At 42.0% G+C, this 17,167-nt stretch overlaps 1 protein-coding gene across 1 annotated transcript in view; it reads right to left on the minus strand.

Annotated features, from left to right (window-relative positions):
• The window catches only part of LOC138974154 (uncharacterized), a 47,289-nt gene that overhangs the window by 23,155 nt on the left and 6,967 nt on the right, over positions 1–17,167 (minus strand). Inside the window, exons 2-3 of the mRNA XM_070346850.1 lie at positions 8,546–8,866; positions 914–1,065 (exon numbers count right to left, since the gene is read on the minus strand). Of these exons, the coding sequence (XP_070202951.1) occupies positions 914–1,065; positions 8,546–8,866 (473 nt within the window). The remainder of the gene's footprint in view (positions 1–913; positions 1,066–8,545; positions 8,867–17,167) is intronic.

The following is a 17,167-nucleotide window of genomic DNA, read 5'->3' on the forward strand; positions in this document are numbered from 1 at the left end:
TAATTCCTATAACATGTGTGTATGGGGGGTGGGCGGAATACATGTAATAAACTCCGTTATTGTCTATCCTTTGAAATGTTCTATCAAGGGAGTAGCCTCCACCTTAGTTTCTTTTCACCTACCCGTGAACACAGGCACTTAACACGAGGTGGGCGGGGCTTATGTCTTGGATGTCACGTGGTTGGTTGTTCTCAAGACTACTACAATAACAAGGTAAAACTCTGTGTCGTTCTAGACGGAACGGAAATGCTGTGGTACCAATACTATGCAGACGACAGAAAGGTTGCGCATGCTTCCTGTGCATGTGACCCCGTGACCAAGCCTGATTAAAAAGTTGTCAGCGTTCGTCAGTCGATCTCGGTGTGGTCACCGCCAACTGTCCCATGCTTTGATTTTGTTAGCAACTTCTTGATGATGGGATGCAGCCAAAACATTGAGCTGGTTGTCTTGGTGTGCTTTTAAGGGAAAGTAAGTCATTTGTAACATCCTTTCCGTCTAGAACGACATAGGATTGTTGACGTCAAAACTCTATGCCGTTTTGCAGAATATCAGAAGTAGCAACGTCTAGTTGGTATAAACCTGTAACTGTCCGATAGTTTAATGTATACTTGATGCTACCATAGCCGTTGTTTTAATTGCTTTGCTAAGCTGAGTATGGCAGGAATGCGAAGTTTGCCGGTTTTTCTGGATTTGGCAGCGATTTCTTGACCCTGTTAAGGTCAACACTTGTTTTTTTCTACGGACAACCATCCGGACGGCCTAAACTTGCTCATTCCTAAGACTCGCATGAATACTCAGATAGTGTATGGCCGTCCGCTTGCTTCAATAAGTGCGTCTTGACCCCCATGGGACGGTTTCAAAGCAGGAGCATGTCTACTTTGAATAATAAAGTTCGTTCGTTCGTTCGTCTTACCGTTGACGCAGGGAGATTTGCAGGAGGAATTGCCCAACAGCCCATGACGCCATCAGAAGCGTACATCCTGGTTACGTTGCATGTGATGGAAAATGTCCATTGCCTCCGGTTATAATGTCCCACGGTGCAGTTCCCCTCTGTTTCCGTGTAGTCTGATGCATGTTGAAGAGTAATACAAGGAAATATGCACGTACAGTTATAATACCAACACAATTTAAGAATGAACCAAATAGAATGAAATCAAATGGTTTTTTAGATCCAAATTAAAGCCAGTGGTATTTTTTATGTAACCTGCAGTATATTCTGCTTAAGGGCAGGTGGGCCAGTGCAAAATTGACCAAATCGTTCAAAACACTGTTTTGGGTATTTTAGCAGATTATGTTTCCATAACATACCTATCATCCATGTGTGTCGGTGTTTTTGTCAAAAGTGTCCTATTTATCTGTCAAAAAAGACAAAATGTGAACATGTGTGGCATTGATTGTCTTCTGTAGTCGATATTCCCCCGCCAAAAAATGTCTCATTTCAAAGGCTAGTTACGGCTTTGTCCTCAGCAAAACAGTGCATTCACGACATACGAAACTGCGCAGCAGCTCTTGACCTATAACATGACATCAGTGTTTTGATGAATGTTCCATTCACTCAGCCACTTGTCCGTTGCAAAGGCAGCAATCGTAATCGAACGGAAATGTCCTTATTTGGAAGGTACTCGACATCCATTGGTTCGTTTCATAAACCGAAATCGGGAACCAGTTTACTTCGTGAGTGCGCATGCTCAGCTTAAGAATTTTGCATACGGAAACAACCGAAGAGACTCTCGGCCATGACGGGAACACCCGAAGTTCACTCGGTTTTACAACATCCTGGTTACACATCAAACGATCGGTGACAACCGAAAGCGAATTTTTCCTTGAGAAACAACCTTTGATACGATAACAATGGCTCGAAATAAGAAAGAGGACAATGTCTTTATTAGTTCGGTTAGCAACAACAAGTAGTTCCGCTGGTACTAGGCCAAAGTTTGGATTCTGTCGGTGTTTCCGATACAGAGGAAAGCTTTGATCTCCACGCAGATCCACAGGTCGCCATTTCCGAACACGCCATGCAGCACACTTTTTACGTCTCGGCACTGGCTTGCTTTGCGCTGAATTTGAGTCAGTTTCTGTGCAGTATCTCCTCGACAAGCAAGTTGAGCATTTGCTACGCAAAAAAAACAAAAACAGGAGAAAGTATCCAACATCAGTCAGATTATCGGTAATGTTTGCTGGGCCTGCCATTTCCCGAACGAAACTGGATCAGCAACTGTTTGTATCAATCTGCACTTTCGTAAATTCCGTCACTGTCTTGACGAACTGTGTCATTTTCTTCACCGCGATACACAGTTCATTGCGAAGAGCTTCCTCAGTAAATCGTTCAGATTCCACGTACGATTTGTTGTCAAAAAACAACTCAAACGAAAGTTTCAAACTCATCATCCTCCATCTTGCTTGTCGAAGCACCAAAGTACTGTATCGATGTAAAAACAAAAGCAGAAAACTTCGAGGAAACCAACAAATCGACGAGATAACGGAAGGAAATAAGTCTCGTTCTGGCTCAAGTAAGTTACCGTTAAAAATACCGTTATTCTCGCATGCAGATACAAACGAGAATCGGGTCATTGATACACGTTTAGCGCTGGGGCAGTATCCCCATGCTGGTTGACAGAGGGAAAGAAGGGATGGACGCATAAATTCTCTGCTGGCGTGCTAAAGGCTAAGTAGTTTGCAATTCAAATAAACTAAGCTGTTCATTCATAACACAGTTTTGTCCTTGTGTGTCTGTTTCAATAGTGTTTCTGTGGTGTTCAATCTTCAATGTCGTTTTTCTCAGTTCAGCCATTTTGCCTACGGTTACGTCTTGGGTTACGCGATTTCTCTGGCTGTAATTTAGCTAGAGCAATATTTTCTTTTGTAGTTTGTGCAGAATATAACATTCTGGGGGATTACGAAGGGATTTTGCTGAAATTTTATTATAGTCATATCCAGATTATTTCAAAAAATAATTTCGCAAGCGTTACCCTAAAGTTTGACAGTTGTAACAAAGAAGTGTTCCTAACTCCAAATATAAATATAATAAACAAGATCTGCTTCGTAATCCCCTAGAGCATACCCAGAAGGATAAAATAAAACAATAATTAGAAGTGTGACAATCACATCTGATGAAAATCCGTGTATCTCCTGTACTCCACTTTTGTCTGTATTTTGACTGTTTTTGTCGCGTAAAACAAAAACCAGCAACCGAAAATACAAAAAGTGACTATTCTTTGTCATCATTTGTTCATTTCTTTCATAAAATAACATTCAGACACAATAAAACATTCAAAATTAAAAAAAAGGTAGTGCACTGGCCCACCTCCCCTTAAGGCTAGAGTACACTTTGGAAAGTACGTTGGAGTAGCCTCCCTTCCCGGATTTAGAACGCGTTTCGTGTCGTAACAGATTATCCACTTGTTAGCCATATCCGTATGCAAAATAATGAAATAAACATTAGGAAATGGTAGACGTTTACAAATAAATTATCGACATTCTCTATCAGTGCAATAACAAACAATCGTTAGAACTTGTATTTACGACATGTCGTGCGTGAGAACGTGTCAGTAAACAAGCACTTGTTGCGGCCTGGCTGAAGAACCCTACGAGTCAATCTAAAACAGACAAGTAATGGAAAGCAGTCTGCGGATAAACATAACAAACTACCAGAGACATACATACATGTCTCTGAAACTACTGATGAAAAAGTGTGTTCATCCCTGCTCTGGATAAAAGACATCGGACTGATGACAACGTGGCAGCGTTCACGCAAAAAGATTTTTTCAGATTATCGCTTCTACATTTCATTACACGTACTTGGGGCAGATCTGAATTTCACACTGGAAGAGCCCCATGACAAATCGGTCTTGTGAGTTGAGAACCACATGTTCTTTGCCGACAGAAATCACGATGGGACAAGATGCAGATTGTGTTGAAGAGATGTTTGCAGATTATCGCATCTACATTTTATTGCTCAGATCAATGCACGTAGTTGGGGTAGATCTGAATTTCGCAATGGAAGACGACGAAATCGGTCTTGTGAGTTGAGAACCACATGTTCTTTGGCGGCAGAAATCACTATGGGACAAGATGAGAATTGTGCTGAGGAGGTTAATAATACTGACTGACTTTGGATGAAGAGTTCCTAGACCTGGTTTTTGTTGAGAGGCATCATGATGATAATCCTGGTTTTTACATTTAGTCAAGTTTTGTTTTAACGTTCTTGGTGACAACGCGCCAGAATCGCACGAAGATCGAACTCTCGAAGAAAACAAGTTTATCGCTGAACATCGGAAATGTGAAAGTATTGCTCTTCCTGCCTGATCAGTCTCCCCGTTAAATCTACAGGCTACATTATTTATCACGTAACTTACCAAACCGGAGTGTGTGTGTGTGTGTGTGTGTGTGTGTGCGTGTGTGTGTGTGTGTGTGTGTGTGTGTGTGTGTGTGTGTGTGTGTGTGTGTGTGTGTGTGTGTGTGTGTTTGTGTGTACACCGGATTACCGTGTGTGTGTTTGTGTGTACACCGGATTACCACCATCAACGCACCCTTTTGGACTTTTCTACGTAACCTTACTATGCCTGCTGTGACATTCACGAGGATTATTGTGATTCTTGGACAATCGTGTGCCTATGCTGGACTTGCAGGAAGACAAACGGCGTCGGAACGGTATACGTGCTGCTAACCTTTGTTTTGTAATTACTATGATTGCTTAAAATAAGCATTATATGCTTGAGTATGTAATCATCCATGCATTGTTCTTGTCATGATTAAAATTGAATAAAGTTTTGTTTAAACCAAGTGTGCACGTCCAGAGCGCAGTGTGAACCGAGAGTGAGTGTGTCATTGTGTGGACGTTTTGCTTGATTGATTTATTCATGATTTAATTTGCTTTTTGGTTCAATAGTAAAATCTGTGTACGTTATACTTTGTATTTTGTGGTGTGATTCGCCCGAGTGCGAGACCCCCATCCCCGAACGCCTCTGTGGGTGGAATTGTATACTTGTGTAACGTGAGTGTGTAGATGAGAATGTGAAAGTTGCTTTGGACCCAGACACACACAGCAGACACCAACACAACAGCTAAGTTTCAGCCTGACAAAGAAATTCCAGTGACACAGCTAAGGGCTGTACTTGTTATTTCTCTATTAAAACAAATGTTTCAAGATCTTTAGGCCAAAACAAATAAATTGTCTGTTTCTATTAACATGGCTAAAAAAAATAGGGTAGGTAGGTAGGGATTTTTTTGTTTTTGTTGCCAGGATAGAATTCTTGAAAATAACTAAATGACACAAAGAGACAAGACTCGCTATAGATAGATTTATAAAAACCAAAGAAATGTGACAAAGGATATAAAATGATTGTTTTACCTGGTCTGGAATCTTCAGTAGTAATTGCATAAAAAGGTCTGATATATATCAATTATCATGTTAGCTTTTTCTTAAAATGGGTGCATTAAATCCTAGTCTGTTTGTTTTTAATGGACTGAGCAATCCTTGGACTGACAGAAAAGATGTATTTTAAAAATGTCCAGTTGCTTTTACTTATTTTTCTAATTGGAAGAGAATATGCACTCTTTTCTGTTCAAATGGGTTGAGGGCAGGGGTAGTAAAAGGATCACAGTTCAAGATTTTGCGCGACAAGTGGTGTTTCTTTTAACTGTGATAAAGAGCGAAAACTCAACTTGGTATCTAACACTATTTTTGAAACCACTTTAGCACTTTTTTCTTCTTCTGTTTTCCAAACTTCTAATTCAGCTTCAAAAATGATTTACAAAAGTGGTTTTTTTTCTGAATTCAACAGTTAAATCACTATGTTGGATATTCTATTTTGCTTCCCTATTTATCTTCTTAAGTTTTTGATCATCTGATTACCTTGCTTTTCTATTTGGAAGATAATACATATATGCACACTTTTCTGAAAAATGGGTAGGGGGTGGGGGTAGTAAAAGCATCATAGTATAAGATTTTGCGCGACAAGAGGTGTGTTTCTTTTAACTGTGATCAAGAGGGATAACTCAACTTGGTATCTAACACTAGTTCTGAACACTGTAACCACTTTAGCACTTTTAATTTTTTTTTCTGTCTTCCAAACTTTAAATTTAGCTTATAAAATGAGTAAAAAAGTGTGTGTTTTCTGAATTCACCAGTTTAATCACTCTGTTGGATGTTCTATTTTGCATCCCTCTTTCTGTTCTGAAGGTTTTGATCATCTGACTTAGACTACCTTGCTTTTCTATTTGGAAGCTAATTTGCACTCTTTTTTGAAAAATGGGTAGGGGGTGGGGGTAGTAAAAGCATCACAGTTCAAGATTGTGCGCGACAAGAGGTGTGTTTCTTTTAACTGTGATGAAGAGGGATAACTCAACTTGGTATCTTACACTATTTCTGAACACTGTAACTACTTAAGCACTTTAAAAAAATTGTTTTGTCTTCCATTTCCAAGCTTTAAATTCAGCTTATAAAATGAGTAAAAAAAAGTGGGTTTTTTCTGGATTCACCAGTTAAACCACTCTGTTGGATGTTCTTTTTTGCTTCCCTATTTCTGTTCTGAAGTTTTTGATCATCTGACTACCTTGCTTTTCTATTTGGAATATAATATGCACTCTTTTCTGAAAAATGGGTAAGGGGTGGGGGTAGTAAAAGTATCATAGTTCAAGATTTTGCGCGACAAGAGGTGTGTTTCTTTTAACTGTGATGAAGAGGGATAACTCAACTTGGTATCAAACACTATTTCTGAACACTGTAACCACTTTAGCACTTTTAATTTTTTTTCTGTCTTCCAAGCTTTAAATTCAGCTAATAAAATGAGTAAAAAAGTGGGTTTTTTTCAGAATTCACCAGTTAAATCGCTATGTTGGATGTTCTATTTTGCTTCCCTATTTCTGTTCTTAGGTTTTTGATCATCTGACTACCCTGCTTTTCTATTTGGTAGATAATATGCACTCTTTTCTGAAAAAATGGGTAGGGGGTGGGGGAAGTAAAAGTATCACAGTTCAAGATTTTGCGCGACAAGAGGTGTATTTCTTTTAACAGTGGTAAAGAGGGATAACTCAACTTGGTATCTAACACTATTTCTGAACAATGTAATCACTTTAACACTTTTAATTTATGTTTGTCTGTGTTCCAAATTTCAAATTAAGCTTAAAAAATGGGTAAAAAAAAATGGTTTTCTCATAATTCACAAGTTAAATCATCATGTTGGATGTTCTATTTTGCTTCCCTCTTTCTCTTCTTAAGTTTTTGATCATCTGACTACCCTGCTTTTCTATTTGGAAGATAATATGCACTCTTCTGAAAAATGGGAAGGGGGTGGGGGTAGTAAAAGCATCACATTTCAAAATTGTGCGCGTTAAGAGGTGTATTTTTTTTTAAATTGGTAAAGAGGGATAACTCAACTTGGTATCTAACACTATTTCTGAACACTTCAATCACTTTAACACTTTTAATCAATGTTTGTTGGTGTTCGATGCTTCAAATTGAGCTTCAAAATGGATACAAAAGGATTGTTTTCCGAATTCACAAGTAAAATCACTATGTTTAATGTTCTATTTTGCTTCCCTATTTTTCTTCTTCAGTTTGTGATCATCTGATTACCATTTTGTTTACATTTTCACAGTACAATATTGCAACATATTCAGTAGTGTCGTCGCGATATAACCTTCGTGGTTGAAAACGACGTTAAACACCAAATAAAGAAAGATTCAGTAGTGTTTGCGTGAAAAAATCTAATACCTATGCTTAAACTTCAGTCGTTATCTTAAAATTTTGCGCGTTAAGCCTTTTATATTTTGTATTTTCCTGATAAAGCAAACATTGAACTAACAGAAAAAGTAACTTTTAAAACTACCTAATCACTTTGAAATTGGGCCTCCATAGTATACTCCAGCCTTAACACGTTTTAGAATGTGAAGGATTAATTGCACAATAACATGGAAATCGAACAAACAAGTGCTGACCTTAAACGCAGTCAGGACAACCTGAACCCCATGTAAACTGAGCAAAACAATGGTTGCACCCATTTTCGTACCCCAACAAAAATATTCATTCGCGTGTCATTCCATTCAATCTGTATTCTTTTATGCCATTACAGACCCTTCACTGAGCTATCTGGTACACTTTTCGGATCAAAGATTTATGTTAAAGGTATCATGAGAGCACCGCCGAAGTAAGGGTACCCCTAAAATCGACCTGACAAGAACGGAAGCTACCCATTACAAAATCGACAAAAATTCAGAATACGCTAAACTTGGCAACGTTTACAAACGATGAGAAAGCCAAATTAAGTATCTATTCCGAACAGGTTGTTTTGTTTTGATATCCCTGTCGCGATATAACCTTGAACGGTTGAAAACGACGTTAAACACCAAATAAAGAAAGAAAGAAAGTTTTGATATCTTGCGTATCTCTTGTGTTATGCCAGTTCTGCTGATGCAGGAGTCGAGCGCACGAGCAGTAGACAACGGGAGGTTTTTGCGTCCATTTTGGGGTCACTGTTCGTAATTTCAACTCTGAATAAATTATGCACATGTATATGCGTCAGAATGACTTTACGTTTCTACTCACGGAAAACACGGATAAAGCAAGCCGAACTCTCCCCGGATTGAGATGCTGGGCTGCACTCGATACACCCAGGGAAGTTTCGTACATTGTCAAAGTCCACAGTCACCATGCTGAGGTAAGTGCCGTTGTTCCATCGTGCCGTGTAAAAGGTGAAGATACTTGTATCACAGGTGTCGTTGTTCTGGGTGCACGTAGCAAGTGTGCCTATGATGGCATGATACCAGTACAGCGAGTTTGGTGCCGCGCCATCACAAAGCACGGTGCGGTTGCCTGTTTCGTCAAGTAGCAAGTATCCGTCGGTTCCGCACGCGACAATGTTAGTGCCTGAAAGAACAAGACCAGGACCCATAATCAGGAAAGCTCCGACAGTGATTTTGTCGGTACGAGAAACAGAAAACTTCCGATAACCCCCCTATCGTGGAATTCATTAACAACCGATAGCGCCTATCGTAGGCACTGTCCTACGATAACGTTAGAGGTGCCTATCCCTACCGATAAGCACTGTTGTCGGTACGATAACTTTGATTTCAAGATGGCGGCCATCAGTTTGCAGCGTTACCGGGAACGAAGAAGAAACATTCTAAGACATACGATTTTTTGGGACGGGATATACATGCACAAATTCATATTCCGCATGCACGATATTTTGCAGTTGACAGTTGACGGATGTTGTAACTGACAACATTCAGTTTGCGAACAGAATGGGTGCCTAGCCTCTTGTCTCGCAAGTGATACTCGCGTTGTGATTTCACGCGTCTGTGACTCATGTCCCCTCCCCCCCATACTCCCCTAACCTGTGAATTTTAATGGACTTTTGGATGCTGGAGACGCTGCTTTCTTGGACTTGCGCAACATCCCATAAAGTGCCGAAGTAATCACTACTGCTGATTGTGGGCAATAATCAATCAATCAATCAATGAGGCTTATATCGCGCATATTCCGTGGGTACAGTTCTAGGCGCTCTGCAGTGATGCCGTGTGAGATGAAATTTTATACGGCCAGTAGATTGCAGCCATGTCGGCGCATATTTACCTTTCACGGCCTTATTCCAAGTCACACGGGTATGGTAGACAATTATTAACTGTGCCTAAGCAATTTTGCCAGGAAAGACCCTTTTGTCAATCGTGGGATCTTTAACGTGCACACCCAATGTAGTATAACGGAAAGACAAGACAAGACATTATAAGATGTTTGATGGGTTGTTGACAGACCAGCTTTTTTGTCGGTCCGAGGGGGAGCATATCGTCTTTTGTTTCATATTTATTGACCAAGGCCGAAGGCCGCGGTCAATAAATATGAAACAAAAGTCGATATGCCCCCCGAGGACCGACAAAAAAGCTGGTCTGGCAACAAACCATCAAACATCGTTTTTGTCATCATTTTGGTGGTTCAACATTAAGTGAAAAATCAACACAGGGAGCCATGGTTTGAAACGCGAGTTCTGTTATTATAATGCATGTTCGGGGCCCCAGCACGTTGTTCAAAGCTGGCGTGCGAAAGCAACTTACTGTGTGTGATTTGAGTTTATAATGTTGAGACAAGTATGTCAGGTTTGAGGATGCGAAGTTCTGTAGGTTCCGACTACAGAGTGGTGTGTGAAACCAACAGTAAGCGCCTTTGAGACGATAGTGCCCACATGTTGCATTCGAGCGATGGGATTGTAGTATTTCAAACGAGGTGATTTGCTTGCACAGTCAGCGTTGACCATCTCACAACAGATCTGTTATGTGGATTATCGTGCGACGTTCGAGTCGGGGGCAAGGAATCGCAGGAAGCAAAGATGAGTCTTTTTCCATTGTCACCTTTCTTTCCGGTTGTTGGTGCATATAATATTGTGCGGACAAAATGATGCGACGGCGAGTGTTTTTTGCCTCCAAGATTTTGTGGTGTGGGTATTGTTTTGCTCGTTTCATACCCACACCAAAACCTGAAACACACTCCACCCCACCCTCCCCCTCCCTCACAATCAGTCCATGAACACAAACACTGACACACAGATTAATGATCAAGTTACCCACCCCCCCCCCCCCCCCCCCTAACCCTTCACTTGCACACCTGCAAAGCAGACGATCATATTATTGATTAAATATTCGTATAGGTCAGTGTTGGGTTTTTTGTTCTTGTTTGTGTTATTGCAGAATCGGTTTTCTCTTATTGCTACACGTGTCTCTTCATTACATTTCACCATCGCCCTACTATACTGTTTTCCTATTTGGATACCTGTAAGCGGGCTCAAGAAAAGATACCTCACACACACAAGGTAAAAGTCTTCAAAGTGTCAGCATGAACATCTGTTAACATAACCTTGCAGATTTGTTTTTAATTTATTCTGTCTTCAAACATTGACCGTGGCGTGATCTGTAGCCACTCAAATACATGTCATTAATTACATTGTGCCGTGTGTACTGTTCTCTGTCTGTCTTCTTTCAGCAGGCTACAGCAGTGGCACACCTACAGCATAGTGGTCATATTTAGTGAGCGAGTTTTCGCGAGGAACAGGGTTGAGCTACGGTAGGGTCACTGCGCATGTCTGGTTTTTTTCTTCGCGGAAACGCTGTTGGGTTGTGTCCAGTCGCGTCCCTTGCAACAAGATGGCGACAAGCGCGTTACGGATTTACTGTTGTGGAGAGTTGATGGACGACGATGATGAACAAGCAGTACTGTTTTATTGTTGATGTGAATGTAATGCCAAAACATCGAACTATCGATTCGAACGTCAATGAAGAAGTGAGCGTGAAAATCGAGCGCAAAACAGCCGGGTAAAAGTTCAGGGCGCTAAAGTACATTTGAGCCGAAATCGCACCCAAACTCCTGTTGACCTCATTTCTTCCCAAAATAAACATCACTGCTAAAATAAAATGCATTAAAACCAAGACAGTATCCAACCCCGTATCCTTAATTTTTGAAAGGCTAAGTGATTCACAACAAATGTCTTCTTACAATCCGTAACTTTGTCAAAAAATATTTGCAGAAGTTTCTCACCTCGCCTTGGCAGCCATCTTGGAACTGGAGAGACCCTACGCAGGAAGCAAGGTTGAAAGTTGGTTAACCGGTGACGTCACTCCAGTCGTACCGGACCGAGTTTTTGCGACCTCCGGTTCGACTCGAGTCACCTTAGTTGACGCCAAAACTCGCTCAGTATCGTTTGAAAGTTTATGGTCTTGACTACAAGGCTATGTGTAAATAACACACATGCTGACATCGTAATTCAAGAGAACTAACAAGATAGAAGTGTTTTCAAAACACACAGCTTACTCGTAAGGCAGAGATAGCAGTGCGTAGCTGCCGAGAGGTTGAGCTGGGCCGCACTCTGGCCTGCTAGTAGAAGGGAGCTTTTCTCTTAGCCTTCTACTGCTGAGATGGCTTGTGTGGGTGGTGCTATCGCGCGGTTGTACAGTCACTACTGTGTAGCCAGCGCTGAACCGGGGGATGGGTAATTAATTACCGCTGGCGGCCTGGCACTGAGGAAGGGGTGATAAAGGGGGCAGATTCCGGCTGTGCCTGTGAACTAAACCTAATAGCAGAAACTGCCGTGCTCTCGGTATTCCACCCCTCGGTTTTCAGTGGTAAATATTAGTAATCGAATATTGAAGCTACGTTGAGTCAAAGGTCACAGAAGATTTGTATCGTGCAGCACTGCACGAATTGGGTCAAAGGACACAAACAATTTGCGTCGTGCCGCGAAGGAAAGATAATCGCGATCTTGTTTCTCATTGCCTCTCTGTTTTTCATTAGACTTGTCATTCTGCTTGCTCGGCTTTGTCAGATGTCTTCATTTCTTGTTGCTATGTTCTTTGCTTTTTTATTATTATTTTTTTATTTGCGCTTAGTTTATCGATACAACGTCTTGTGCACGGGTCAAAATGTGTGTGTCAGGGGTCAATTGGTTTGACTTAAACTTGACGTTCCTGTTTCTCCAAACAGAGATACACGCACTCCATGACTTTGTGAGAAGATAAAACATATCGATAGGTTTCATTTGTTTGCGATAAAGCATAAATGTATGACCTTTGATGAGGTAGTTTTGTTTTTTGTTTACATTTGCCAGTTCGTATTTGGAACTTGGCGAAGCAGTGTCGTCTGTTTAGGTCTGGGGAAACGCCAATGAAAAGAGCCGAAGAATCCTCGAGCGTTTCTATTGGGTTTGCTTTTGATTATCCATGTAATAGGGCTTCCTGCAACTATGGTAACCGGGGATTTATTCCCCGGGGAACATGACATTTATTTCCCAGGTGCTTGTGAATGAAAACTCGTGAAAATGATGACAAATCAAGATGTTTGCGTGGCGCCGATTTGGGGTGAGCCAGCCACGATGAGCCAGCCACGGTCAGCTAGCCACAGCAAGCGCAGCCTTTAAAGAGCGCAGATGCTGCGTCAGGCGCACGCGCAGAGCGACCGTAAACAAGGGAATCCCCCCGCTAGCTATCGGGGAGGCTGTCTGATGCCTGTGAATTCGGCAGCACGACAAAAGTTGTCGGACCGAGAGCTATCAAACTTCGGGGCGCTTGTAGTACGACAAGCAGTCGCACCGTCTGCATACGCTCCATGATGCAGCAGTTGGTTCAAACAGTGTTTTATTCAACACTGTATGGATACAATATATAATAAGCATGTGCCTAAAAGAACAAGACCAGATGCAGCAGTTGGTTCAAACAGTGTTTTATTCAACACTGTATGGATACAATATATAATAAGCATGTGCCTAAAAGAACAAGACCAGATGCAGCAGTTGGTTCAAACAGTGTTTTATTCAACACTGTATGGATACAATATATAATAAGCATGTGCCTAAAAGAACAAGACCAGATGCAGCAGTTGGTTCAAACAGTGTTTTATTCAACACTGTATGGATACAATATATAATAAGCATGTGCCTAAAAGAACAAGACCAGATGCAGCAGTTGGTTCAAACAGTGTTTTATTCAACACTGTATGGATACAATATATAATAAGCATGTGCCTAAAAGAACAAGACCAGATGCAGCAGTTGGTTCAAACAGTGTTTTATTCAACACTGTATGGATACAATATATAATACTAGAGGAATACCCGGCTTCGCCGGGGTGAATCGCGAGACAGAGACAGACAGCGTGGCGGTTCATCACAATCACCTCTGCAAGCGAAGTCCTGTCAAACGGGATTGAGCATTTTAGAGCTTATTTCTTAGCCCTATATTATCTGTTGTGGCTTCTCAAATGCCAGAACATACAGACAGACGAAAGCCGCTAGACCCCATCACAAACAGAACTCTACAATCAACAGGTTTTTTCCCACACACACACACACAAACACACACACAGAGAAGCCGTATATATATATATATATGTATATCTATATCTATAAATATATAGAGATAGGTGAGAGTGTATTTTTTGCGTGGCTATAAATTGATTCGACCTTTTCACTTTGACAGTAAGAACAACTTACGGGTGCAAGGGAAGCGTTCTGGACAGCGCAGTGACATTCTTACCTCAGAAACGGGAATTTGGGGTGAACGGCGCGACAGAGACAGACAGCGTGGCGGTTCACCACAATCACCTTTGAAAGGCGAAGTCCTGTCAAACGGGATTGAGAATTTTTGAGCTTATTTCTTAGCCCTATATCATCTGCTGTGGCTTCTCACATGCCTGAACATACAGACAGACAAAAGCCGCTAGACCCCATCACAAACAGAACTCTATAATACATAGGTTTTTGCCCACACACACACACAAACACACACACACACAGAGAAGCCGTATATATATATGCATATCTGTATCTATAAATATATAGAGATAGGTGAGAGTGTATTTTTCGCGTGGCTATAAATTGATTCGACCTTTTCACTTTGACAGTAAGAACAACTTACGGGTGCAAGGGAAGCGTTGTGGACAGCGCAGTGGACAGCGCAGTGACATTCTAAAAATAATAGTAACTTACAACTGAACGGGAAAGCCACACGAAGGAAGGGAGATAAACGCCAAACACTGGAGAAGATAAGGAAGAGTTACTTATAATGGTGAAATGAACACAAAAACGAAAATGAGTTCAGCGCTGCGCGCTGAGAGCACGTGTTGAAATATCTCATCGATGATATTGTGTCCGGGGTGTAGCTGAATACGGTGTCCAAATTTGAAAAAGATCCACCGAGAACTTTGGCGTTGTGATGTGGTGTAGCGGCTATGGTGTGTCGGTATGGGGGCCCGGGTAAGCTGAGGTGGAACCAAAATAGCTGAGGTGGAACCAAAATCGGTTCCGCGCTGCGCGCTGAGAGCACGTGTTGAAATATCGACCAGGTTGTGTCGTGTCCCGGGTCTACTTGAATATGCCCACCAAATTTGAAGCAGATCCATCGAGAACTTTGGCCGTGCATCGCGCACAGACACACAGACACACAGATACACAGACAGACACACAGACACTAGTCGTATATATATATAGAAGCATGTGCCTAAAAGAACAAGACCAGATGCAGCAGTTGGTTCAAACAGTGTTTTATTCAACACTGTATGGATACAATATATAATAAGCATGTGCCTAAAAGAACAAGACCAGATGCAGCAGTTGGTTCAAACAGTGTTTTATTCAACACTGTATGGATACAATATATAATAAGCATGTGCCTAAAAGAACAAGACCAGATGCAGCAGTTGGTTCAAACAGTGTTTTATTCAACACTGTATGGATACAATATATAATAAGCATGTGCCTAAAAGAACAAGACCAGATGCAGCAGTTGGTTTAAACAGTGTTTTATTCAACACTGTATGGATACAATATATAATAAGCATGTTTAGAATCAACAACAAGCTATACGCTTATAGTGGCAGGTGCTACAGCGGCCGGGTTGTGTGCAATGACTAACTGGGTTGAAAGCGTATCATGTTAGTGAGTGGATTAGTGAGTGTGCGAGTGCGTGAATGTTTTCAGGTTTGTTTGTTTTTATACTTTCATCCTCTGATGCAGTCAATACAAGTTTAAAGGCTGAAACCAAAACCTGCGGAAGTGACAAAACAACAACAACCACACAACCTACATTTAACGGCACCGGACCGTGTATGTAATTTATCAGCGTCTTATCATAGACACCAACTGGCTTTTACCTGTATTACAACTATGGTTTTGTTGGAACGCTAACCGCTAGTAAACATCCTAGAGAATGATTTTTTTCAAAGAATTTATTTCGCATCGATCAATCGTCGAAAGGCGCTGACGTCATTGCAAGACAGGATTTTCCTACCAAGAATTCCAAACCTTTTTGGAGACTTTGAAGACTTAATTCGGGACGAGGACGCTCTATCGTCGGTTTAAAATAAAACTGGAAGCAAGCAGTTAAAGACGGGAGTCGACAGAGACAATTGAGGTCTGACGAATGACGTCTCACAACGTGCGCAGTCGTCCTTGGCGGTCAAGAATGCCGCCGCGATCATTGCGCAGACGACACTTCTAGACCGCCAATATTTTTTTGTGCGCATCACGTGCTCCACATCAATCGGCCGGAAACGAAGCAATTGGGAAACCTGGATACACGCCGGTACCTCCGCTGCACACCGAAAATAGCCGGGGCCCCTTGCTGCACTAAATCTTCTCTGTTTTCTCTAAAATGACATATCATCACGTAACTGGCGTTTGTACTTCGACCTAATGTGTTATAGCATCCTATCATTGATTTTATTCTTTCCCTCGATTCAATTCTGAACTTTGAGCTTCGATTATTTATGCTTTTCCAGTGAATTATGTGCACATTCTGACTTTCCACAGTTAATACAGAAAATCAAGCTTATCAAACAAGCTGCAGATAATTGGAATGTATTTATTGGTTATTTGTTGACATCTGGCTCAAATGGTGTCTACTAACTTCTTGCGGTTGAATCATATTTGTTGAATCTCTACCGTCACTGAACGATTTTGTTGCTGCGCACCAGGGCCATGTCTCTATTTTGAGGGCTGCGCACCGGGGCCATGTCTCTATTTTGAGGGCTGCGCACCGGGGCCATGTCTCTATTTTGAGGGCTGCGCACCGGGGCCATGTCTCTATTTTGAGGGCTGCGCACCGGGGCCATGTCTCTATTTTGAGGGCTGCGCACCGGGGCCATGTCTCTATTTTGAGGGCTGCGCACCGGGGCCATGTCTCTATTTTGAGGGCTGCGCATCGGGGCCATGTCTCTATTTTGAGGGCTGCGCACCGGGGCCATGTCTCTATTTTGAGGGCTGCGCACCGGGGCCATGTCTCTATTTTGAGGGCTGCGCACCGGGGCCATGTCTCTATTTTGAGGGCTGCGCACCGGGGCCATGTCTCTATTTTGAGGGCTGCGCATCGGGGCCATGTCTCTATTTTGAGGGCTGCGCACCGGGGCCATGTCTCTATTTTGAGGGCTGCGCACCGGGGCCATGTCTCTATTTTGAGGGCTGCGCACCGGGGCCATGTCTCTATTTTGAGGGCTGCGCATCGGGGCCATGTCTCTATTTTGAGGGCTGCGCACCGGGGCCATGTCTCTATTTTGAGGGCTGCGCACCGGGGCCATGTCTCTATTTTGAGGGCTGCGCACCAAGGCCATGTCTCTATTTTGAGGGCTGCGCACCGGGGCCATGTCTCTATTTTGAGGGCTGCGCATCGGGGCCATGTCTCTATTTTGAGGGCTG

Source organism: Littorina saxatilis, linkage group LG8, assembly GCF_037325665.1.
Source record: "Littorina saxatilis isolate snail1 linkage group LG8, US_GU_Lsax_2.0, whole genome shotgun sequence".
NCBI classification, from domain to species: Eukaryota; Metazoa; Mollusca; class Gastropoda; order Littorinimorpha; family Littorinidae; genus Littorina; species Littorina saxatilis.